Genomic DNA, 25006 nt, shown 5'->3' with positions numbered 1-25006 from the left:
GAACTATTTATAGGTTCCCCTAATTGTGTAGGCAATAACTAGACAAGAACAGTATAGAGGATACTGTAGGAGAGGGGGAAAAACAGTAGTACTTTTTTTTAGGTGTGTTCAAAATAACTTTGAGTTTCACAGTTGCAGACTTAAATGTAAGATCAGTTTATTTTCAATCTGTTATCAAAACCTAGGTGCAGTACTGTTTTTAAAATAATTTACTCACACAGGGAATTCAGGTAAAGGGCCTCCTTCATCTTCAAGCCACTTAACTGGAGGTCTCATGAGAACACTCTTCACTAAAATACATGTATAAGTATTAATACTTCTTTAAAATCCTTGTAAGACCCACTCAAATCAAAGTTCCTAACTTTTGATTTTGGATGGTACAGTTTACTATACATTAAAATGATAAGAAAAAACCTTTATTTGAAACAAAATCATATTCTCAATAGTTATTTTGGCCTTACTTTGGAGGCAAATATGGTAAAGCTTCTATAAGTTCTGTTTTTTGCTTTCTGTCTATTCAAAAGTCACTGTCATGGCCCCTTAAGAAAATTCATGCCAATAAAAATTACAAAGGTTAAATCCTTAAGAAATCTCCCCAAATCCATTAGTATTATCTTATAGTCCAATAAGTGTATAGCAACAACTGTAAAGCAAAGTGAAAAATCAAAAGGCCATTTAGCTAATAAGTATATAAAAATTATCCTTAAATAATAAGTATATAAAAATACCCTTAAATTACAAATATTTTGATATTACAGGCTCAAAATAAGCACTTAAATAAAAATAATATCTAAGAATATATATAACTAAATATATCACATTCATTATTCATATTTCTGCTTTTCATTGGGAGGGGCAAGGGAGCAAAGGTGGTGTATACTATTTACCCAAATATCTCTTCATGCTTTTTTCAAAGTCACTTGACACTTCATTTATGAGACTTTGAACGAGTTCTTCTCTTTTTTTCCCTTCCTTTAAAGATGTGGGTATCAGCATTAACATATGATCCAGCCATTCCTGCTGAATAGGTACGATAGTACTACTTTCTACACATTGCTTCATATATATATAGTTGAACTGAGAATGTAATAAAAAAAATTAAATGTTCTAAATGGTATAGCATTTCAATGTCACTCTTGAGCTCTGTGTTCTCAAGACAACATTTTTTTCAGAATAAAAATATCTTGCAAAATAACATATTTTCAGAATAAAAATATTTTACCCAAAATTACAATAATATTATTTTATATCCTTCTGTATTCATGATGAGTTCTTGCCTAATTAATGTTCTTAGTATACTTTTCATTTTCTCAAGCAAAACAAAGAACCTTTGTCTAACTTCCTTCATTTAAAAAATATTCATTAATTCAACAAATATTCATACATTGTTCCAAATGCTAAGGATATAATAGTAAACAAATATACAAAGCCCATCCTGTCTTGGACATTATATTCTGCTACAGCACAGTATAGTATAATTTCATAAATTCTTCCATAACAATGAACAGTCTAACAATAATAGACATAAACAAATCAACAATACTTGATTTTTGTAGACATTTTAACATCATGAAAATTTCCATTTGTGCTAAAAATAACAATATAATACTAATAAAAATATCTGCACATATTTTTATGGAACTAGACAAGTTAAGCATAAAGTTCATGTGGAACAAGAAAGGGAGAGTAGCCAAGAAATCCCTGAGAAAGAAAATTTACAAGGGAGGACTAGCCCTAGTAAACATTAAAATACACTATAAAGTTACTGTAATTAGAACAGTGAGGTATAGTGGCATGTCTAGACAAGTGCAAAAAAAAAAGGCCAGAAATAGATCCAGCACATAGGAAATTTTAGTATATGAAAAATGTGGCATTTTAAATCACTGGAGCACAGATGAAGTTTAAGTTTTTAATGAACAGTTCTGGGATAACTGGTTAGCCATTTGAAAAAAGATAAATGTAATAAATACCTTACACTATACACAAGAATAAATTTCAAATAAATTAGAAATTTAAATTAAACAGCAAAAGAGCTTCCCACCATGATGGAGACATAGGTAGGCACACTGTGCCTCCTCACAGAACCAAAATGAAAGACAAAAGTTTAGAAACAACAACAAAAAAATCAACCAGAACGGACAGAAAATTGAACTGTATGGAAGTCTGACAACCATTCATCCAGACCAGTAAGAGGGACGGAGTCACTGGCCCATGGAGAGGGGTCTCAGCAGGAAAAACTGGTGGCTGGCAACCCTGGCACACAGGCTGTGGCTGGCAGACCCCGAGCACAGGGTGGCAACGAGCAGACTCAGTGAGGCATGCAAGGTGGCTGGCTGACCCAGGTCCCACATTCGAACACAGATAAACCAGGTGAAAATGGGCAATGAGAGAGACCACGCAACCCAGGGCCCCAGTGAAGGGAAATAAAGCCTAAAAGCACCAATTGAAAACACTTGTGGGGGTTGAAGTCCCGGGAGAGACTCCCAGCTTCACAGGAGAGTTTGTTGGAGAGACCCACAGGGTCCTAAAACATACACGAGCCCACCCACCCAGGAACCAGCACCAGAAGGGCTCAATTTGCTTGTGGGAAGTGGCAGAGGGGACTGAAACCCAGCAGAGAGCTGAGCAAGTGCCATTGTTTCCTCTCTGACCATGCCCTCACATACAGGATCACAACCCAGTGAGGTGAGTAGCCCCGCCCTGGTAAACACCTAAGGCTCCACCCCTCACTACATAACAGGTGCAACAAGACCAAAAAATTATGGCCCAAATGAAAGAACAGATCAAAGCTCCAGAGCCAATACTTTTAAGCAACCAAGAGATAGCCAACCTATCAGATGCACATTTCAAAACACCAGTGATCAGGATGCTCACAGAAATGATTGATTTGGGTCGCAAATTAAATGAAAAAATGAAGGCTACACTAAATGAAATGAAGGGAAATGCACAGGAAACCAATAGTGATGGAAAGGAAACTGGGACTCAAATCAATGGAGTGGACCAGAAGGAGGAAAAAAATAACCAAACAGAAAAGAATGAAGAAACAAAAATTCAAAAAAATGAGGACAGGCTTAGGAACCTCCAGGACATCTTTAAATGTTCCAATATCAGAATTATAGGAGTACCAGAAGGGGAAGAGGAACAGTCATGAGTGGAAACCTTATCTGAACAAATAATACAGAAGAACTTCCCCAATCTGGCAAAGGAAATAGACTTCCAGGAAATCCAGGAAGCTCAGAGAGTCCCAAAGAAGGTGGACCCAAGAAGGAACATCATCATTACATTAGCCAAGATTAAAATGAAGGAGAGAATCCTGGAAGCAGCAATGGGACAGTCACCTACAAAGGAGTTCCCATCAGACTCTCGGTGGATTTCTCAAAAGAGACCTTACGGGCAAGAAGGGGCTGGAAAGAAGTATTCCAAGTCATGAAATCCAAAGACCTACATCCAAGATTGCTCTATCCAGCAAAGCTTTCATTTAGAATGGAAGGGCAGATAAAGTGCTTCCCAGATAAGGTCAAATTCAAGGAGTTCATCATCATCAAGCCCTTATTATATAAAATGTTAAAGGGACTTATCTAAGAAAAAGAAGATAAAAAAAGATGAACAGTGAAAGGACAGCAAACTCACAGTTAGTAACAACCACACCTAAAACAAAAGCAAACTAAGAGGACAGCTAGATCAGGAGGGGAACCATAGAAATGGAGATCACATGAAGGGTTAGCAACAGGGGAGTGGGAAGAGGAGAAGGGGGGAGAAGGTACAGAGAATAACATAGATGTTAGGTATAAAATAGATAGGGGGGAGGGCAAGAATAGTATGGGAAATATAGAATCTAAAGAACTTGTGACACATGGACATGAACTAAAGGGGGGGATGGGGGTAGTGGGTGTGCAAGGTGGAGGGGAATGAAGGGAGGAAATGGGACAACTGTAATGACATAATCAATAAAACATATTAAAAATATGGAAGCAACCCATGTGCTCATCAACGACAAATGAATGAAAAAGATGAGGTACATATGTACAATGAAATATTTACTCAGTCATGAAAAAGAATGAAATCTTGTTATTTGCAACAACATGGATGGACCTAAAAGGTATTGTGTTAAGTGCAATGTCAGACAAATAAAAATACCATATAGTTTCACTTATATGTGATATCTAAAAAACAAACAAACAAACAAAAACCAGACTCATAGATACAGAGAACATTTTGAGCAGAACCATTAGGAAGGGATGCTGGAGGCTGGGTGAGAAATGTGAAGAGGTTAAGAAGCACAAATTGATAGTTACAAAATAGTCATGGAGATGTAAACTATAGCTCAGGGAATATTGATGGGTACCAGACTTTTGGGATGATCACTTCATAAGTTATATAAATGTCCAAATACTGGAAAGTACACCTGAAACTAATATAATATTGTATGTTGGCTATAATTTTAAAGTAAAAATTGTTTTAAAAATTATCATGGTGATATAAAGTATAGCATAGGGAATACAGTCAATAATATTGTAATAACTATGTATGGTGTCAGATGGGTACTAGATTTAATGGGGTGATCACTTTGCAAATTATATAACTGCCTAATCACTATGTTGCACACCTAAAATTAATAATATGTTGTATGTCAACTCTAATTAGAAAATAAAAATTACTTTTTAAAAATAAAGTAAAAAATAGAAACAGAAACACACTTAACACTCATGTCATGATTTCTAAATACCATTTTCTGCTAAAGAGAGCCAAGAATCCAAGAAATGACAGATTCCATTATTAGAACAGGAATCATACAGGATGAGCCCAAAAAATCTCTTGTGATGGTCCCCCATTTCTCACTGTATCAGTGGACTAATCTAGGTCTAGTACTGACCCTGATCCCCTTCCTGTTCTTTCTCTTCCATTTCTCCCTACATGATTTCACCTAGTCCCATGACTATAAATATCATCTCTGATGGGTCTGAAATCTATATGTCCAGAACCAGTTCTTCCTAAACTCTCCAGCACAGCCAAACAAGCCTTCTTGATCTTCTCAGCTCCTAATCTGTTCCGTCCTCAGTCTTAGCCATCTCAATTACCCTGTAAAATCAGGCAAAAACCTTAAGTCATTTTTGGTTCCTCTTTTCCTCATCCTTTACATCTAATCTATCAGAAAGTCCCATCATTTCTACATCCCAAATATACCCTGAATATATCAATTTCTTTCAACTCTATTCTAAACTATGATCGTCTCTCTCCTAAATTGTTGTCTTCTACAACCAAGTGGTTCTTTCTGCTTTTTATTTTTTCCTTGTCCATACTCCATTCCTTAGAAGAGGGGTGTCAAAACTTTTGGCATCTCTGCTCCAAAGTGGAAGAAGAAGAGCCACATGTTAAATATATTGTGACACATATTACCAAAAAAACCTCATAATGTTTCAAGTAAATTTACAACTTTGTGTTGGGCTGCATGCACAGCCATCCTGGGCTGCATATGGCATACGACCTACAGATTAGACACCCCTGCAAGTGTCGCAGTGTTTTTTGTCACACCATCATCAAGGTGCTTTTTCATTAAATGAAATCAAATTATGAGTTCCATGAGTAATATCCTCCAATGACTTCCCACTGCACTTTGAATAAAACCTGAACTCCTTACCATAGCCTACAAGGCTCTCGTGATCTGGCTTCTGACTCCCTCTTCAAATTCATTTTATACCCTCCCATTAGTTCAGTCAAACTGATTTTCACTTAGTTCCTGGAACAAACCAAATAGTTTTATCCTTCAGACTCTTTAAACTTAGCTGATCCTTCTGTTAAGAAATTGTGAACCCTAGGTCTTTCCATGGTTAGCTCCTCCCTGGTCTCCAGAATATCACCACCTCAAGGATACCTTCTCTGACCACCTGCTTTATATGGCCCAACTCCTTCACCAGTCACTATCATATTACCCTGTATTTCTTTCATAGTACTTAACTGCAATTATTTAATTTATTTATTTGTTTATTTGATTACTATATGTCTTCCTTATAAGAGTGTAAGCTCTATAAGGGCAAAAACTATATCCATCTTGTTCATCAATCTTTAGCATCTATCATAGGACCAAGTACATAGAGTAAATATTTGTTAAATATCTCATGCATAAATAAACCAACTACAGGAAAAGGAAGATATTTTCTCAATCTGCTAAATATACAGCAGTTCTATAAAGCAGGTCAGAGTTAAGCTCTGAAATAATTATATTAAAATGATACATGAATAAAATTATTATATGACTATATAGTAATAAGAAGTTTAAAATTCATTATGCTAATTATGTATCTTTAATGTATACCTTTTTGTGTTTTAACCCTTTCACCTCCTAAAATAAAAATATATTTATTATATGTCAATTATGTCCCAATTAAAAATATAAAATATATTGACTCATAGAATTGAACTGTATTCTTCCTTTATCATAAAGATATCCATGTTTTCTGAGTGAAACCATGTTCTTTAAAAGTCTGCTTTGAAAACTCCCTACTTTATAACCTCACTATAGTCTCTTCATACTTCTGTCACAATACCAGTTATATTTTACTGAACATGAGTGTTTACATTTATTTATTCATCAAGTATTTACTGAGTATCCACTACTGGCACTCAGTATCATAGCTGTTAAAGACACAAAGATGACTAAGAAGAAATCCCTTGCCTCATGACTAGGAAATACACCATTTTAATACATTAAAGTCCAATAGCATGCCTAATACAAAGTGCTTGAATCTTCCTGGGTGATAATAAATAATAAAAATGAACAGGGTATAATGAAATCAAAGAAGAAGCCATCTATCCAAATCCATAAGAATAGGGTCAGGTTTCATGGGGGTGATGACTGAGCTGAATGAGAGACAACCAGGTAAAAGGAAGCATGGATGGTGATAAAATATGCCAGGCAAAGCAGCAAGATGAGAAATGTCATATTTCCTCAAGGATTAATAAGCAACTCCATATTTCTTACTGGTGAAGCATAAAGTATGATACATAGAGTGGCAAGAGGAGAGGCTGGAGAATAAGCAGTAGTACTATTACAGAAAGTTTTGCATACCTCATTAAGCTTTAATTATAGATTATAAAAAGCCACTGCTGGCTATTACAGTCAAGGCAAGAGATGAAGACCTGGTCTCAGGCTAGGACAAGAAGAGGACTGATTGGAAAAATATTCATAGCACTTGGGGACTAAGCATGGCAGATGAGTAACTGAGAAAGGGAAAGAGAAGTTTAGACTCAGATGTTTTAAGCATGAGTGAGTGAATAGTGATAACAACTAGAACACAGAGTAAGAAGGAAGAGAAGTCTTTTAAAGGAAACTAGTAAGTTCCTTTTTTTTGACCTGTTGAATTTGCGCATAAAAATCTCTGGGGGTCATCAATATATGGAAGGTAGTTGAAATCAGAAAAGGAGAGAATTATTCAGAGAGTTTCAAGGAAAGAGAACAGTGGGCCTCAGCCAGGTTGGGAAGAGAAACCCATGATGATGACAGAAAAGTAACAGAGAATCAGAAAAAATATATATAAGGGAATAAAATTGAAGTGAATGGTCAGCAGTGTCAAGAGTCAGCTAGAATTGTCACTATTTTTAATTCCAGCTATTCTAATGGGGGTGTAGTAATAATTCATCACGATTTTAATTTGCATTTCTCTAATGGTTAATGATGTCAAACATCTTCCATGTACTTTTGCCATCCATAAATCCTGTTTATAAAATATCTATTCATGTCATTTTCCATTTTCTAATTGGATTGCTTTTATAATGTTGAGTATTGAGAGTTTTTTATAAATCCTGAATACAAATTCTTTGTTTGATATGTAATTTGTGAGTATTTTCTCCCAGTGCATAGCTTTTTTAAATCATCCTCTTAACAGTGTTTTTCCACTGAGCAATAGTTTTTACTTTTGATGGAATATAATTTATTGGGATTTTTTATGGGTTGGGCTTTTTGTGTCATGTCTAAGAACTCTTTGCCCAGCCATAGGTTTTCTAATAAAATTTTTTATAGCTTTACCTTTCTCCTGTGTTTTTAATCCTTACTTGAGAATATGTATATTAATTTTACAGAGAGAGGAAGGGAGAGGGAGAGAGAGAGGCAATGACGTGAGACAGAAACATCAATTGGTTGCCTCCCGTACATGCTCCGGCCTGGGGATAGAACCCACAGGATAGGTATATACCTGGCCTGGGATTGAACCTTTTGGAGTATGGCACAACACTTCAACTAACTAAGCCACCCAGCTAGAGCTTTTCTAAAAGTTAAAAAAAATGTTTTAAAATTTACTTGTAAATCTATGATCAATTTTTAGTCATTTTTATGTAAGGTGTGAGGTTCAGGCTGATGTCTGGGATCTCTAGTTGCTGTTTATTTGTTGTGTTTTTTTATGGATGTCTAATTGTTCCACCCTATTTGTTGAAAAGACTATCCTTCCTTCATTGAACTGATCTTTGCACCTTCCTCAAAAATCAGTTGATTGTAGTTGTGGGATTTAACTGGTCACCTATAGTGTTCCACTGATCAATGTGTCCAATTATTTAAAAGTAAAAGGGTTTTTAAAAAGTCATCTGGAGGTCCAGGGAGAAAAATATTGAAATGTACCTTTTATTTGGCAATTAGTGGTCAATGGTGACATTAATGATGAAGTGGTAGCATCCTTAGAAGCCAGATTGCCAAGAGCAGTGAATTCAGGAGTAAATGACTGTTTTTATGCCCAGGTACATACTTTAAAGTGTACAATACTAAAAGGCAAAAACTGTGGAGGAAGAGTGAGGATGCTAAATATATAAGCAAAAAATATCTCTCACAACTCTTACAATTCACCCAGTCTCGCGTTACATATTTATGAATGTTTGGGGGTTGTTTTGTATCAGTTCTTGCATCTAGTAAAGAGGACAATCCACGGCCAAAGTCTCCAAAAAGGCTGGAAGGCAGAAGATGAGTATTTTTAAACAACAAAAAACTTGGAATAGCTAAAGTGAGGTTTTTCCAAAGATCCTCGATCCATCTAAAGGTATTCTCAGTCCTCTGTCCCCAAAAGGAACACTAAGGGACTTGGAAAACCCATGTCCCTACCTGGGAACATGTTATGTAAATTCCTCTTTTGTGTAACCAGCTCTATGAGTTTCCATATCCTTTGTTGTTAAAATTTTTTTTTCATGTTGTCATCTTTTCATCAATCACATCCTACCCCCTTGTTGTTACCCATGCAATGTTTTTTTTTTTTTTAAATCTCTGACATCCAGGTCGAGATTCAGAAGATGGCAGCCAAGTAGGTGGAGGTCAAGTAGGTGAAAGCCAAGTCCAATTGCTCTTGCTCCCAACTTGGACACTTAGCTGAGCTTCCGAAAAACAAAGTGAACGGTCAACAGAATATTAGCTAATATGAAGTTTGGAAGCCAAAGTGTACAGAGGATGCTTCTAAATGAGCAGTAAGAAGGTTCTATAGGTGGGTGAGGAAGTTCCCTGTGCAATGCTAGTGGACCAGTGGCTGCTGCAGCTGCCCAGCTGCCGTGGCACCTGCATTGGTGGAGAGCCTGGTCAGAGATAGCAACCTAGTGGCTTCCTTCCCTCTCAGGGCAGGGATCAACTTGGATACACAAAGTCATCAGGGAGAACCAAGCTATACACACACAGCTAGCAGCATACCCTATCTACAGCTACGGGTGCCCACCAGGAGAGTGCCAGAGAGTGAGGGAGATACTGTCTGCATCTGTACCTGGTGTAAGAGGGCTACAGCTGGCTGTGACTGAGATAGACTCTTGACTTTTTGGAGAGGTGGAGTGTATGGAAAGCTGGGCAATGGCTCGGTGCTGCAGTGGCTCAGTGCTGCAGTGGGAGTACCCAGAGAGACTTTTTAAAAAAAGGGGAGCTGAGGTGTGCTGGACAGGGGCCTTGTGCACTCAGCTGCCCTGCCAACAAGAAGGGAGTATTGTGGGTGTGATGTGCTTCCATTCAGTGCAGCTGGGTGGATTGATCAAAGGGGTGCAAAGCGACATGGTTTCTTGGCCTCAAGAAAGCACATGTGGTAGTGCAGAGTAGAGAGTGCATGCAGCAGTGTGCTATGAGGACAGTGGGCTGGGAACTGTGCATTTGAGGTTTTTTGAGGCCAGACTGGGCCCTTTTCCTTGGAGGAACCTCTGGGAAGGGAAGGTTGAGCCCAGCCCCCACCTCCTACAGGAGGGGAAGACCTGTAAAACCAGCTGAGCAGGTTTAAAAAACACTGCAGGGGGCATTTCTACAAGAGTAAGACAGCAACACCAATTCTGAAGGGGCCCATTTTGAACTCTCCACAGGGAGACAAAGTACACTGGGTCCTAGCGCCCTGTTTCACTGAGGCCATCAAAGCAGGAAGTTCAGAAAGTATGCAGCAAGGAACCCCTGGTTGGTGTGGCTCAGTGGATTGAGTGCTGGCCTGCAAACCAGAGTCACAGGTTGGATTCCCACTCAGGGCACATGATTGGTGGGCCCGGTCCCCAGTAGGGGGCGCACAAGAGGCAACCACGCACTGATGTTCCTCTCCCTACCTCTCTCTCTAAAAGTAAATAAATAAAATATTTTTTAAGTGTGCAGCAGGGAGATTCAGGGCACTGCCCAGCCTCATCTCACGCATGTCACACAGAGCTGTCATCTACACCAAGGAGAGACTTTACACTCTTACACTGATGGTCTCCCCTCCCCCCATGAAACAACTGTTTAATCAGAAACTGTACATTATTGGAAATAATCTAGGGCAGATAAGACAAGAGGGGTAGGGGCAAGGTGAATGCACCCACAATTTTCCCAGAAGACTGAACAGTGACTCCTAGAGGAGATACAGAGGCCCCACCCTATCAATCACAACAGAAGTACCCTCTAGAGGCAGGTGAAGGAGATACAGGTGGTATTGCCAGAAATTGGATAATCCACCCTGAGACCTTGAGCTGATTAAAAAACCAGAGACGGATCCAGAAAGAAGTCAGAAAGCAAATACCAACAGCTGAGACAAATTTCACCTCACTCTTCATCAGAACTTGCATGGGTTTTTTTTTCTTTTTCTTTCTTTTCTTCCTTCCTTCCTTTCTTTTTCTCGCTTTCTTTCTTTTGTTCTTCCTCTTTTCCTCCTTTCTTTTTTCTTCTTTTGTCCTTTCATATAGCCTTTTAATATTTCTTCTTTTCCTTCAATTGTATTCTAACTAACTCACTACTCTTGGTCTTTTATTTTTCATTTTCATTCAGATTATGTATTTTTTCATACTATTGTTATTTCAAATTCCACTTAGCACCTTTCCCTGGTCCCACTCCATTTAGACTTCTTCCTGACCTTTCTTATTGTTGTTATAACTTTATTTTCTCCCATGCTTCATCTTATTCCTATTTCTTACTCTTACTATTTCTTCTCTATCTATCCTCACAAAAGCATTCTTCCTTCCTTAAGTCAGCTCACATCCTTCCCCCTCTCTTATAATAGTCTTCTTCCTTTCTACCTTTATAAATTGTGGCTAGTGGGGTGAGCATATCATGGTTATTGTTGTTCTTCTCCAAAGGAATTACTAATTGTTCACTATTTGTTTGTACTTTAAATCCCATAGAATACTATCCCCCTGTCTTATTCCATTTGCCTTCCTCCTGCCCTTGATAAGTTGGGTTGGGAATTTTATTTTTTAGTTTTTTTCTTTCCCTTTCTTAGCCTGAGTTATATTCCTTACTCATTAGTTTTCCTCCCCCAACCTCTCCAAATCATTTTTGTTTACTGTAGGCATCTCATATTGACTTTTCTCTTTTGTATAATATTCTTATTCCATCTTTATTCATCTTTGCTCAGCTGTTGTTGTTATTGACCATAATGTCATTTTTCTGCAATTTTGTTTCTGTTGGTTCAATACCTTTAATTTTACTTCAAACCTCATAGTATACTCTTGTCTTCTCTTACTCCATTTTTACCATCATCCTTCCCTGTTTTACTTCCATTTTAAATTTTACTATTTTCCTTTCTTTGTCCCATTTCCATTCCCTATTCTTATTATTTCTCCTCCCTCTTCCCACTCAAACTCATTTTCCCTCTTTTAGTCATCTCATATTCCCTCTTTCCCATTTTATTATATTCTTAATCTCTCTCCACCTTTATTAATTTTTGCTCAATTGGCTGTTGATACTGCTGATGTGGAGGGTGAGAAACATTGCTGGTGTGGGTTTGGTTTTCAGGTATATTGCTTTACTGCCCCATGCCAGTATGACAGTATACAAGACACGGCAGGAGTTGTGACTCCCAGTCAGCCAGCTGGAGGGAAAATAACACCAACAAATGAACCACCAGAAAGCAGAGCCCAAATATAACAAGAAAGCCCAAGTGAACTGAATATAAAGGGAAACCCTAGAGCATCCATACTGGGAGATCTAAGAGACTGCACCATTGAGTCCCACAGAATTCCATCCGCAGAATTCAAGGCCACGAAGACAAGCAGGCAAAGTAGAGCATCCTGAGAAACAGAAAACAGAGTCACCTAAAACAGGGAGACAAGGAAGGAACTCCCAAACAAAAGGAATGCAGAAATCCCCAGAAAAAGAACTAAATGAAAATGAGACAGGCAATCTGTCAGGCATGGAATTTTTAAAAAAATGGTTATAAGGACGTACTAGGAACTCAGTGATAACTACAAGGAACAGAGTAGAAACTACAGCAGCACAAAAAAGTAAATAGAAACTATGAACAAGAACCAGGGAAAGTGAACAATATAGCTGAAATGAATTTACAATAGCCAAGAGCTGGAAGCAACCTAGGTGCCCATCAGTAAATGAATGGATCAAAAAATTATGGTACATTTACACAATGGAATTCTATGCAGCAGAAAGAAAGGAGGAGCTCCTACCCTTTGCAACAGCATGGATGGAACTGGAAAGTATTATGCTGAGTGAAATAAGCCAGGTGTTGAAAGACAAATACCATACGATCTCACCTTTAACAGGAAGCCAAACAACAAAACAAACAAGCAAGCAAAATAAAAACAAAGACACTGAAATAGAGAACAAGGGGACAGTGACCAGAGGGGAGAGGGGAGGGAATTTCAGGGGAAAAAGGGGAAGGATTTACAGGAACTAGTATAAAGGACACATGGACAGCAACTAAGGGGGGTGGAAATGGGAGGGAGGTGGGGAGCACTGGGGGAGTGGCTGGGATGGGAGTAAAAGACAGAAAACTGTACTTGAACAATAATTAAATAAATTTTAAAAAAGAAAAATATATCAGAAGGGAATAAAACCAGGCTGCATGAAGCAAAGAACCACATCAGTAAGCTGGAAGACAAGGTAGAAAACAATACCCTAGCAGAGCAACAAAATGAAAAAACTCTCAGAATGAACAAGGATAGTTTAAGGGAACTGCAGGACATGAAACACAACAACATCCACATCATAGGAATATCAGAATGAGAAGAAAAGGAGCAAAGAAAACTTGTTAAAAAATAATGACACTTTCTTAACTTGGTAAGAAGAAAAGTTACATAAATTCAGGAAGCGCAAAGGGACACAATCAACATGAGCCCAAAGAGGCTTACTCCAAGACACATCATAATTAAAATGCCAAAGTTTAAAAACAAAGAGAGTCTTAAAGACAACAAGAAAAAACAGATAGTAACATACAAGGGAGCCCCAATAAGACTAGCAGTTGATTCCTCAACAGAAACTCTACAAGCCAGAAGGGAATGGCAAGAAATATTCCAAGTAACAAAAAGCAAAGGCCTGCAACCAAGACTATTCTATCCATCAAGGCTGTTATTTGGAGGGCAAAATAAGGAGTTTCCCAGACAAAAGAAGGCTAAAATAATATAGCTCCTTCAAACTATTATTGCAAAACATGCTAAAGGGACTACTTAAAGAGGAATGAAAAGAGTGAGAGAGAGAGGAACACAGCTACAAAGGGAAAAAAGGGCAATGAATAAGTACCTATCAGTAATAACCTTACCTGTAAGTGGATTAAATGCTCTGAGCAAAACACATAGGATAGCTGAAAGGATAAGAAAATATGACCCACATATATGCTGTCTACAAAAGAACCACCTAGTACACTGATGGTGGGAATACAGACTGGTGTAGCCACTGTGGAAAACAGTATGGAATTTCCTCATAAAACTGAAAAAGGAACTGCCTTTTGACCCAGCAATTCCACTATTGGAATTACATTGAAATACCAATTCAAAAGAACCTATGCACCCCAATGTTCATAGCAGCAAAATTCACAATAGCTAAGTGTTGAAAGCACCTAAGTGCCCATCAGTAAATGAGTGGATCAAAAAACTGTGGTACATTTACACAATGGGATATTAAGCAGCAGAAAGAAAAAAAGAAACTCCTATCCTTCAAGACAGCATACATGGATCTGGAGAACATTATGCTAAGTGAAATAAGTCAGGCAGTGAAAGAGAAATACCATATGATCTCATCTATAAGTGGAACCTCATCAACAAAACAAGCAAGCAAGCAAAATATAACCAGACATAGAAACAAAAAATAAACTGGCTATAACCAAAAGGGAGCAGGGAGGAGATAACAAGGCAAAGAAGGGGACAGGTCAACAAGAAACATGTATAAAGGACACATGTACTAAACCAAAGTGGGGTAGGATGGAGGGTGGGAGGCAGGGATGGGTGGGGCAAGGGGAGTAGTAGGGGAGAAATGGAGACAACTGTATTTGAACAACAATGAAAAATATACAAAAATAGCCCTGGCTGGTATAGCTCAGTGGATTGAGCATGGGCCTGTGAACCAAAGGATCGCGGTTCCATTCCCAGTCAGGGCACATGCCTGGGTTGTGGACCAGTTCCCAGCAGGGGACAAATGAGAGGCAACCATACATTGATATTTCTCTCCCTCTCTCCTTCCCTTCCCCTCTAAAGATAAATAAATAAAATCTTTAAAATATATATATATATATATATATGAAAAAATAAAATAAGTTACAATTTTAAAAATTGAAAAAGGAGGGTAATGGGTGAAAGAAGCAGAAGAGGCATGTCAAGGAACATGTATAAAGGACCCATGAGCAGGGATAATGACATGGAGATTGACTGTGGGAGCAAGTTTGGGCAGGACAGGGGGAAAATGAGGGACAACAAAAAAAAAGACACACTTTCAGCCAAAATGGAGGTATAGGTAAATATACTTTGCCTCCTCCCACAATAAAAGAAGGACTACAACAAATTTAAAAACAAAAAACAACCAGAACTTCCTGAAAATTGAACTGTATGGAAGTCTGACAAACAAGGAGTTAAAGAAGAAACATTCATTTGGACCAGCAGGAGGGGTGAGGATGGGCAGCTGGTGCAGAGGGGACACACGGCAGATGGTGGCTTGGTGGTCCCACATTCATGTATGGATAAGCCAGGAGGAACAAACGGAGGAGCAAGACAAACCATGCAACCCAGGGTTCCAGCTCAGGAAAAGAAAGCCTCAAAACCTCTGGGTGTAAAAATCTGTGGGGGGTTCAGTGGTGGGAGAAACTCCCAGCCTTGAAGGAGAATTTGTTGTACATGGTGTCCTAGAATGTAAACAAAGCCCCCTACCCAGGAATCAGCACCACAAGCAACCAATTTGCTTGTGGGTAGCAGGGGAAGTGACTGAAAGCAGAGAGGCAAGCAAGTTTCATTGTTCCCTCTTTGACTCCTCCGCCACATACAGCACCACAATGCAACCACAGAAGTGGGTTGCCCAGCCCTGGCAAATACTTAAGGCTCTGCCCCTTACCATGTAACAGGTGCATTGAGACAAAGAAATATGGCCCAAATGAAAGAACAGATCAAAATTCCAGAAAAAAATTAAGTGACAAAGAAATAGCCAACCTAGCAGATGCAGAGCTCAAAACACTGGTAATCAGGAAAACACTGATAATCAGGAGACTCAATCAGGATGTGGAGTATGATTGCAAAATAGAAAAAAAGTGAAGGCTATGCAAAGTGAAATAATGAAAAATACAAGGAACCAACAGTGAAGAGAAGGAAACCAGGACTCAAATAAATGATGTGGACAAGAAGGAAGAAATAAATATTCTACTAGAACAGAATGAAGAAAGAAGAATTCAAATAAAAAAGGAAAGGCCTAAGAACCTCTGAAACAACTTTAAATGTTACAATATCCAAATTATAGCAGAGCCAGAAGGAGAAGAGGAAGAGCAAGAAATTGAAAACTTATTTGAAAACATAATGAAGGAGAAATTCTTCAATATGGCGAAAGAAATAAACTTTCAGGAAGTCCAGGAAGCTCAGAGAGTCCCAAAGAAGTTGGACCCAAGAAAGCACACACCAAGGCACATCATAATTACATTAGCCAAGATAAAAAATAAGGAGAGAATCTTAAAAGCAGGTAGAGAAATGGAGACAGTTACCTACAAAGGAGTTCCCATAAGACTATCAGCTAATTTCTCAAAAGAAACCTGGCAGGAAACAAGGGGCTGGAAAGAAGTATTCCAAGTCATGAAAGGCAAGGACCTACATCTAGGATTACTCTATCCAGCAAAACTTTCATTTAGAATGGAAGGGCAGATAAAGTGCTTCTCAGATAAGGTCAGGTTAAAGAAGATCATCATCACCAAGTCCTTATTATATGAAATGTTAAAGGGAGTTATCAGACGAGATCGGGCGAGTTCAGGGTGGTATGGCCGTAGACTAAAGGAAGTTATCTAAGAAAAAGAAAATAAAAAACATGTATAGTAAAATGGCAGCAAACTCATAATTATTAACAACCACACCTAAAACAAAAACAAAAGCAAACTAAGCAAACAAGTACAACAGGAACAGAACCACAGAAATGGAGATCACAGGGAGGATTATCAGTAGGGGTAGGGGTGGAGAATGAGGGAAAAGGTACAGGGAATAAGGAGCATAAATGGTAGGTACAAAATAGACAGGGGAGGTTAATAATAGTATAGGAAATGGAGAAACAAAAAAAACTTATATGTATGACCTGTGGACATGAACTAAGAGTGGAGGTAAACCTGGTGGGAGGTGGAGTTCAAGCAAAGGATAATAAAAGGGAGAAAAAAATGGGACAACTGTAATAGCATAATCAATAAAATATACTTTAAAAAATCTAGAAAAAGACAAATATCCCCCTTAAAAACCTCTGACATCCAACACACATGTGACTAGCACACAATAGAGTCTCAGTAAGTAATCATCATTATATCAATATTAAGATAATAAAAAGGAAGATTAATTTCCTTTATAACTGCAACTTTAAATTTTTCTTTCGGTTTTTCAGAATATGATCCATAATGTTTAAAACTAATTCCCAAATAGGAAATGAAAATAATAAAGCTCATGAAACCCATATTGCCATCCATGATGTACTTGTTCCTTTGGGCAGAGAAAATAAAAAATCTCAGTCTCTAAATTTCTTTCTTTACTAGAATGGCAGTTGGAAGGTGGTCTTAGAAAGATCTACTTTGAAATAGCTTCTTTGAATATTTTCAAAAACAATATAGAAAATATTGAACTCACTCCTTTTTTTTTTATTTCACTGGTCATCTGTCAAAAGCAAACAAAAAAGACAATTAAACCAAGAAGAGAAAATTTTAAGTAATTTAAATCTTCATTAAAGTATGATTTAAAATATATGTAATATTCTTTAAAAATACTATTTATATTAAAATTGACCTAAAATAATGAAGAATAAAAACAGTATAAGAATAAACTTTTAAAAGACAAAACCAACTTACAGTTGGAGGATAATCTGGCTCTGGTAATGAAGGTATTCTTTTACCCAGTGTTCTGTCTAAATTTCTTTTGGCTCCATCAATTCTGAAATATATAATTTTAAAATATTATTAAAACATTGCAATTTGAGCCCAGGCTGAGCAGCTCAGTTAGAGCATCATTCTGATGTGCCAGGGCTGTAAACTCGGTCCCTTGGTCAGGACACATGCAGGAGGCAACCAAGGGATGAATAAGTGAGTGAAGCAACAGATCAATGTTTCTTTCTCTCTCTCCAAGGTCCATTAAAAAGCTACAATTAAACATTTTTTCAATTATACTTAAAAAAGAGAAACTCAAGAGTTCTTTATCTTACTGAATTTTCTAGGAGAAATTAATCCCAAAGATCATTGAGACATTAGTTTTCTAATTATTCATGAGTAATGTAAAAAGATGAGATGAAAAATAAAAATCAAGACTTCCGGTCAAGATAGAGATGTAGGTAAACACAGCTCACCTTCTCACACAACCACAACAAAAATTACAACTAGACTATGAAACAAATATCACCCAAAATCATCAGAAATGTTGTAGGGGTAACGATGGAAAACAGTCATTAAATATGATGTGGTGGAAATGTACTTATTGACATAAAAGATCTTCACAATGTGTTTCAAGTGAAAATAGAAAGCTTATACAAGAGTACGTTAAGCATAGGTGTATAAAGTTTTTTGTGAAAATACAAACTAATCATTTCACCTGAATTCCAGACAAGAATTATTTCCTATGTACTTACACTAACTGATTAATTGTCTTCTTCTGCTCCTTGGATCTTCTGTAATTCAGTAGCTTACTTTGTGTTGATGCATCAACACCAATGTCTTCAGGTGGATGGACAATAGGAGGCAATTTCAAGTTCAGAGCCTCCTTTTCTGCTGTAATGGCAGCTTTGTTTGGATCTGACATCTTGGTTCTCTAAAAATGAAAATATTCTATACTCTGAGGAGAAAAAGTCCATAAAGCCATTATTGCAAAAACTAGCCTCAAATGTTCATTAACGTATTTTATACATCAATATCCAAGATTCTAGGCCTTTTTAAGTCTTTCTCCCAAGTATGGTATTAGTCTAAAGAATGGCTGTTGAAATAAGTGAACAGGGATTCCTGTTAGAGCTTTAACCATCCACTTGCTATGAAAAAATGAAACCAGTCACTTACAAGTTACAACTTTAGTTTCCTCAAGGATGAAATTACAGTCCTAAAATCTGAGTTCAAATTTTCCCTAAGATGCAAATCACAATAAAAAAAATCCAGTTGTTGATGTATAATCTCTCTCCCCACAAACCAGTTTAGTATCATTAATATTCAAATATCAATATGGCATCTTAGTCTTGCTACCTTCCTAGAAAGTGGTATTATAATCAAGCAAAAATAGGTATATTTTTATTTACATTTTAACTCATAGACAATCTAACATGTCAGGTAAATGCTGAACAATTATCTGTGACACCAACCACATTGACTGCGGATTCCCACAGAATTTGGAGATTTCTGCTTTGAGAAAGAAGGTATTTCTGCAGATCAATTCGTGATCTCCTGGCCTGGGGGAGGGGTGAAAAGCTGAGGATCAGAAAGTACCTGTTTTTCACTACTTACCCGCTGCGCAGATAGGAGGAAAATGTTCAGTGAACTTCTTCTCTTCTGGTGAAAGAAAAAGGGAAAAAGAGTTGCGAAACCTAGGAACCCCACCGACTCCCAGCCGAGCTAGGCGGTAAGCCTTCCCAGACTCTAAGTTGTCGCCATAGAAACTGTGGCGGTTGCAGTTGGAGAGACTGGGTAAAGGTTGCCTGGAGAGGCAGTCGCTGAGCTGCAACAGATTAGGTTTACCTGCCACAACAATAATTCATTACTCATGTATATGAAGGGTTGGATGAATGGGATTTTTTTTAACCTAACTGTCTTCCCTTGTGAGGGGTCCAGTGAATCGGAATCTTCAAATGGTGGAAAACTGCAAGACTAGATATTTGGATCTGTTGGAAAGTAGATTTATGTGACCATTCACTTTTGGAGTATCAAGTCTTCAAGTGCCCCCAATATAACTTCCTTATAAGTATTGTAACTAATTGGCAATATAATGTATCTTGTTTCTATATTTGGTATTTATTTACACAGAACTTTTCCTGCAGGAAATCCTTGGCAGAAAAACGTTAAGGTGTGTAAATTTTGTGAGTATGCTTAGAGAAATATGAAGCTGTGCTACTTGGGGCTGCACAACAGATACTCATCTTAATAATAACAGCCTAAATACTATGTGCACCAATAAAATAGGGAGATGAATAAATCCTGGGAGTGTACTGATGGCATACTCATTCAACAAATATTGAAGCACCTGCTATATGCCCGTTACCATGAAAAGATTTTTTTTTAAATAAAAGTATAGCCCTACACTGTTGTGTCTGGCACACAGTAGGTCCTCAAAAAGTATCATTCGAGTGAGTTAATGAAAAAATTAAATATACTTGTAACTTGTAAAAGAAAGCTATCTTTCTGTAGAAAACAAAACACTTGTATAAGTGTATGATGATGGTTCTTTGACATATCCTTACAAGAAGTAAAGAAAGGACAGCATTCTTTTACAACATGTACAAATCTTCTCCTAGTTATTTAACCAAATACTAATCTAATGGAACAGTGGAGAGATTCTGCAGATACAATTCAAGTCCCTAATAAATAGTGAGATTATCAGGGTGGGCCTGACTCAGTCAGTGGAAGTCCTTTTAAAAAGAAGGGGTAGGCATGCCCTGAGTCTGACTCCAAACAGTAGCTTCCTCCACAATTACTCTCTGATTCTGGATTTTCCCTTCCTGATAGCCTTGGACTTGCCTACAGACCTTGGACTTCCCTAACCAGCCTCCACAACTGCATAAGCTAATTCCATGTAATAAATTCATATATACACATACACACATATGGATACATACAAGGAATATATAATCTACTGGTTCTGCTTCCCTCATTAAACCCTAATACAATGTATACCTTTTTTAATAGCATAATTTATGTGTATATAATTTACATGCTCTTAAAATTCACCATTTTAAAATATAAAATTCAATTATTTTTAGGAAATTTATAGAGTTATGCAGTCATTACCAAGATCCAGTTCTAAAATATTCCCATCACTGCAAAAATTTCCATTGGGCTCATATGCACTTAATCCTCACTCCCACCTCCAGGTCCAGGCAACCACTTATTTGCTTTTGGCCTCTACAATTTCTGAAAATTTCATATGAATGGAATCATATTTTTATAGACTTGGCTTCTTTCACTTAATAATAATATGTTTGAGGTTCATTCTTATGTAGTATGTAACAGAAATTCATTCCTTTTTATTGCTGAATAATTTTCCATTATATGAACATATCACACTTGGTTTATCCATTCACCAGTTGATGGACATCTGGATTGCTTCCAATTTGGGACTGTTATGAATAATCCTGCCACAAACAGTCATGTACAAATCTTTGGATGAACATACATTTTCGTTTCTCATTGATAAAAATCTGGAGTGAAACTGCTGGGTTGAATCATAAGTCTGTGTTTAACCCTTTCGAAAACTGTCAAACTGCTTTTCCAAAGTTGCTGAAAGATTTCAAACCCTTACCTGCAAAGATTTTCTCCTATGTTTTCTTCTAGTTTTAGGTTTTACATTTCAGTCTATGATCTATTTAGAGTTAATTTCTGTATGTGGTGAGAAGTCTGGATCCAAGTTTTGTTTTATTTGGGGTTTTTTTTTGCATACATATATAATTGTTCTAGTACCATCTGTTGAAAAGGTTGTTCTTTCCCCACTGAAATGCTTTGGCATTGTTGGTGAAAAAAAATCAACTTGCTATAATGTAAGGGTTTATTTCTTGACACACAATTCTATTCTATTGATCTACATGTCCGTCTTTATACCAATATCACACTGTCTTGATTAGTGCAGCTTTAGTAAGAATGGCTATAGTTTTTTAAATGCACAGTGTTAGTGTTCCAACTTTGTTCTTTTATAAAAAGAAGTAATTTTGACTACTCTAGGTCCTTTGAATTTCCATATAAATTTTAGGATCAGCTTATTGATTTCTTCAAAAGAGGCAGCTGGGATTTTAATTAGTCTTTTGCTTTGAAAGAAAGAAAAACATGTTAGTTATGTGAACATGTTTAATTTGAAGCTGAAAATTCTTCCTTAAAAGCTCTATTTCTGAATCTAAGCATTAGAAATATTGTTTATAGGAGCAGATTATTTATGAGAGCAGATATATAATCACAAAACCTTCATTATTTAAGAGCCCTTCAGGGATATGACACCAAAATGTGATTCTCTAATACTATACAAAAAGTTTCCTCTATTTCTTAATAGAAATGTTGAAGATGCTAAGAGAACTTATAAGACTAACTTTCTATACTTTATACTATGTATGGTTCATTTCAAAATTAAAAAGGGGATTACAGAAAAAATAAATGAGTTATTTATTAAATAAATGAGTTACAGAAAAAAAATTAATAAGCTCCAATAAAAACTCTTAAGTATCTTCATATGCTTGAGAGTTTTTCATGGAGCTAAACTGTGATAGGTTTCACCTAGGTTCTTTGAATTTCTTCAAACTAATTTTTATTGCTATTATACTAATATTATATCTTATATTAAATCATATACTTATATCATATATCATATATACTATTCTATACAGTATAGTATATATAATGTTATATATACTGTAACATATATAGTTTGTTATGTATGGTATACATAGCACATAGTATATAGTATATATAGCAGTATACAATAGTATATATAACACATTATAATATTTATAACATATCATATATGTTCTAATACATAATATATAAATTATATATAATATATGCCATATTATATATACTATTCTATACATTATAGTATACATAATAAACAATGTCACCATTATAAATTACAATAAATATATTAAAATATAAGAAAGATCCAGCCAAGATGGAGGCATAGGTAGACACACTATGCAACCTCACACAACCATAAGAAGGACAACAAAAATTTAGAAACAAAATAACAACCAGGACTGACAGAAAATTGAACTTTATGAAAGTCTGACAATCAAGAAGTTAAAATAAACACATTCATCTGGACCAGTAGGAGGGGCAGAGTTGGGCAGCTGGATGGAGAGGGGTTGCAGCAAAAAAAGCAGTGGCTGGTGGACCCCGGGCGCACAAGATGGCAGCACAGGGACTCCGGGTGCAGGATGGCAGCAGGCAGAACCAGGAAGGTGGCAGATTGTGGAGGGGCACAAGGTGGCAGGCAGACCAGGTGGTCCCACATTTATGCGCAGATAAACCAAAAGAAACTGGGGAGTGAGACAGACCACACAACCCAGGGCACCAGCATGAGAAAATAAAGCCTCAAAACATGGATTGAAAACACCTGTGTAGCTTGAGGTGCTGAGAGAGACTTCCAGCCTCTCGGGAAAGTTTGTTGAAGAGACCCAGAGGGTCCCAGAATGTACATAAGCACACCACATGGAAATCAGCACCAGAAGGGCCCAGTTTGCTTGGGGGAAGCAGCAGAAGGGACTGAAATCCAGTGGAGGGCGGAGCAAGCACTATTATTCCCTCTCCCTACCCTCCCCTACATATAGCATCACAATGCAGCAACATGGGTTGCCCATACCCTGTGAACACCTAAGGCTCTGCCTCTCATATGTAACAGGCATGTCAAGACAAAAAAAATGGCCGAAACAACAGAACAGATCAAAGCTCCAGAAATAATACAACTAAGTGATGAAGAGATAGCCAACCTATCAGATGCACAGTTCAAAGCACTGGTGATCAGGATGCTCACAAAAATGGTTGAATTTGGTCACAAATTAGATGAAAAAATGAAGGCTATGCTAAGTGAAATAAAGGAAAATGCACAGGGAACCAATAACTATGGGAAGGAAACTGGGACTCAAATCAATGGAGTGGACCAGAAGGAAGAAAGAAACTACCAAATGGAAAAAAAGGAAGAAACAAGAATTCAAAAAAAATGAGGAGAGGCTTAGGAACCTCCAGGACATTTCTAAATATTTCAACACCCTAATTATAGGGGTACCAGAAGGAGAAGAGGAAGAGCAACAAGTGGAAAACTTATTTGAACGAATAATAAAGGAGAATTTCCCCAATCTGGCAAAGGAAATAGACTTCCAGGAAGTCCAGGAAGTCCAGGAAGCTCAGAGAGTCCCAAAGAAGTTGGACCCAAGGAGGAACACACCAAAGCACATCATAATTACATTACCCAAGATTAAAATTAAAGAGAGAATCCTAGAAGCAGCAAGAGAAAAGGGGACAGTCACCTACAAAGGAGGTCCCATCAGATTGTCAGTGGATTTCTCAAAAGAGACCTTACAGGCAAGAAGGGGCTGGAAAGAACTATTCCAAGTCGTGAAAGGCAAGGATCTACATCCAGGATTACTCTATCAAGCAAAGCTTTTATTTAAAATGGAAGGGCAGATAAAGTGCTTCTCAGATAAGGTAAAGTTCAAGGAGTTCATCATCACCAAACCCTTATTATATGAAATGTTAAAGAAACTTATCTAAGAAAAAGAAGATCAAAAACATGTACAGTAAAATGACAGTAAACTCACAATTATTAACAACCACACCTAAAACAAAAACAAAAAGAAACTAAGCAAACAAGTAGAACAGAAACAGAACCACAGATATGGAGATCACATGGAAGGTTAGCAACAGGGGAGTGGAAGGAGGAAAGGGGGGAGAAGGTACAGAGAATAAGTAGCATAGACAGTGGGGAGAAAATAGGGGGAGGGCAAGAGTAGTGTGGGAAATGTAGAAGCTAAAGAACTTGACACATGGACATGAACTAAAGGGGGGGAATGGTGGGGGAGAGGGTGTGCAGGGTGAAGGGGAATGAAGGGGGAGAATGGGACAACTGTAATGGCATAATCAATAAAATATATTAAAAAATAAAAATAGAACTACCAAATGATCAAGAAAGTCTAAGAAATCCAAAGAAAATGAAATTACTCTCTCAAAAAAAGATCTGCACCTCCATGTTCACTGCAGGATTATATTATAGCCAAGACATAATAACAACCTAATTGTAAGTATTCATCAATGGATAAGTGGATAAAGACAATGTTAAATGTATAGATACAGTTAAATAAATATAATAGAATACTATTCAGTCATAAAACAAAAATTATGCTAAGTAAAATAAGTCAAACAAAGACAAATACTATATGATCTCACTTACATGTGGAATCTACAGAAAACTAAATTCATAGAGAGAGACAACACATTGGTGG

At 37.2% G+C, this 25006-nt stretch overlaps 1 protein-coding gene across 1 annotated transcript in view; it reads right to left on the bottom strand.

Moving 5' to 3' along the window:
- Positions 1 to 25006, bottom strand: part of DNAH12 (dynein axonemal heavy chain 12) — a 229017-nt gene that overhangs the window by 197024 nt on the left and 6987 nt on the right. Inside the window, exons 2-7 of the mRNA XM_053669550.1 lie at positions 19323 to 19367; positions 18464 to 18666; positions 17694 to 17775; positions 17476 to 17502; positions 888 to 1077; positions 218 to 290 (exon numbers count right to left, since the gene is read on the bottom strand). Coding sequence (XP_053525525.1) covers positions 218 to 290; positions 888 to 1077; positions 17476 to 17502; positions 17694 to 17775; positions 18464 to 18633 — 542 coding nt within the window. The 5' untranslated portion in view covers positions 18634 to 18666; positions 19323 to 19367. The remainder of the gene's footprint in view (positions 1 to 217; positions 291 to 887; positions 1078 to 17475; positions 17503 to 17693; positions 17776 to 18463; positions 18667 to 19322; positions 19368 to 25006) is intronic.

This window comes from Artibeus jamaicensis, unplaced genomic scaffold, assembly GCF_021234435.1.
Source record: "Artibeus jamaicensis isolate MK-2021 breed Jamaican fruit bat unplaced genomic scaffold, CSHL_Jam_final contig_519, whole genome shotgun sequence".
NCBI classification, from domain to species: domain Eukaryota; kingdom Metazoa; phylum Chordata; class Mammalia; order Chiroptera; family Phyllostomidae; genus Artibeus; species Artibeus jamaicensis.
Note: the sequence above shows the minus strand (reverse complement) of the source record. Positions and strands in the feature narration are given on the sequence as shown.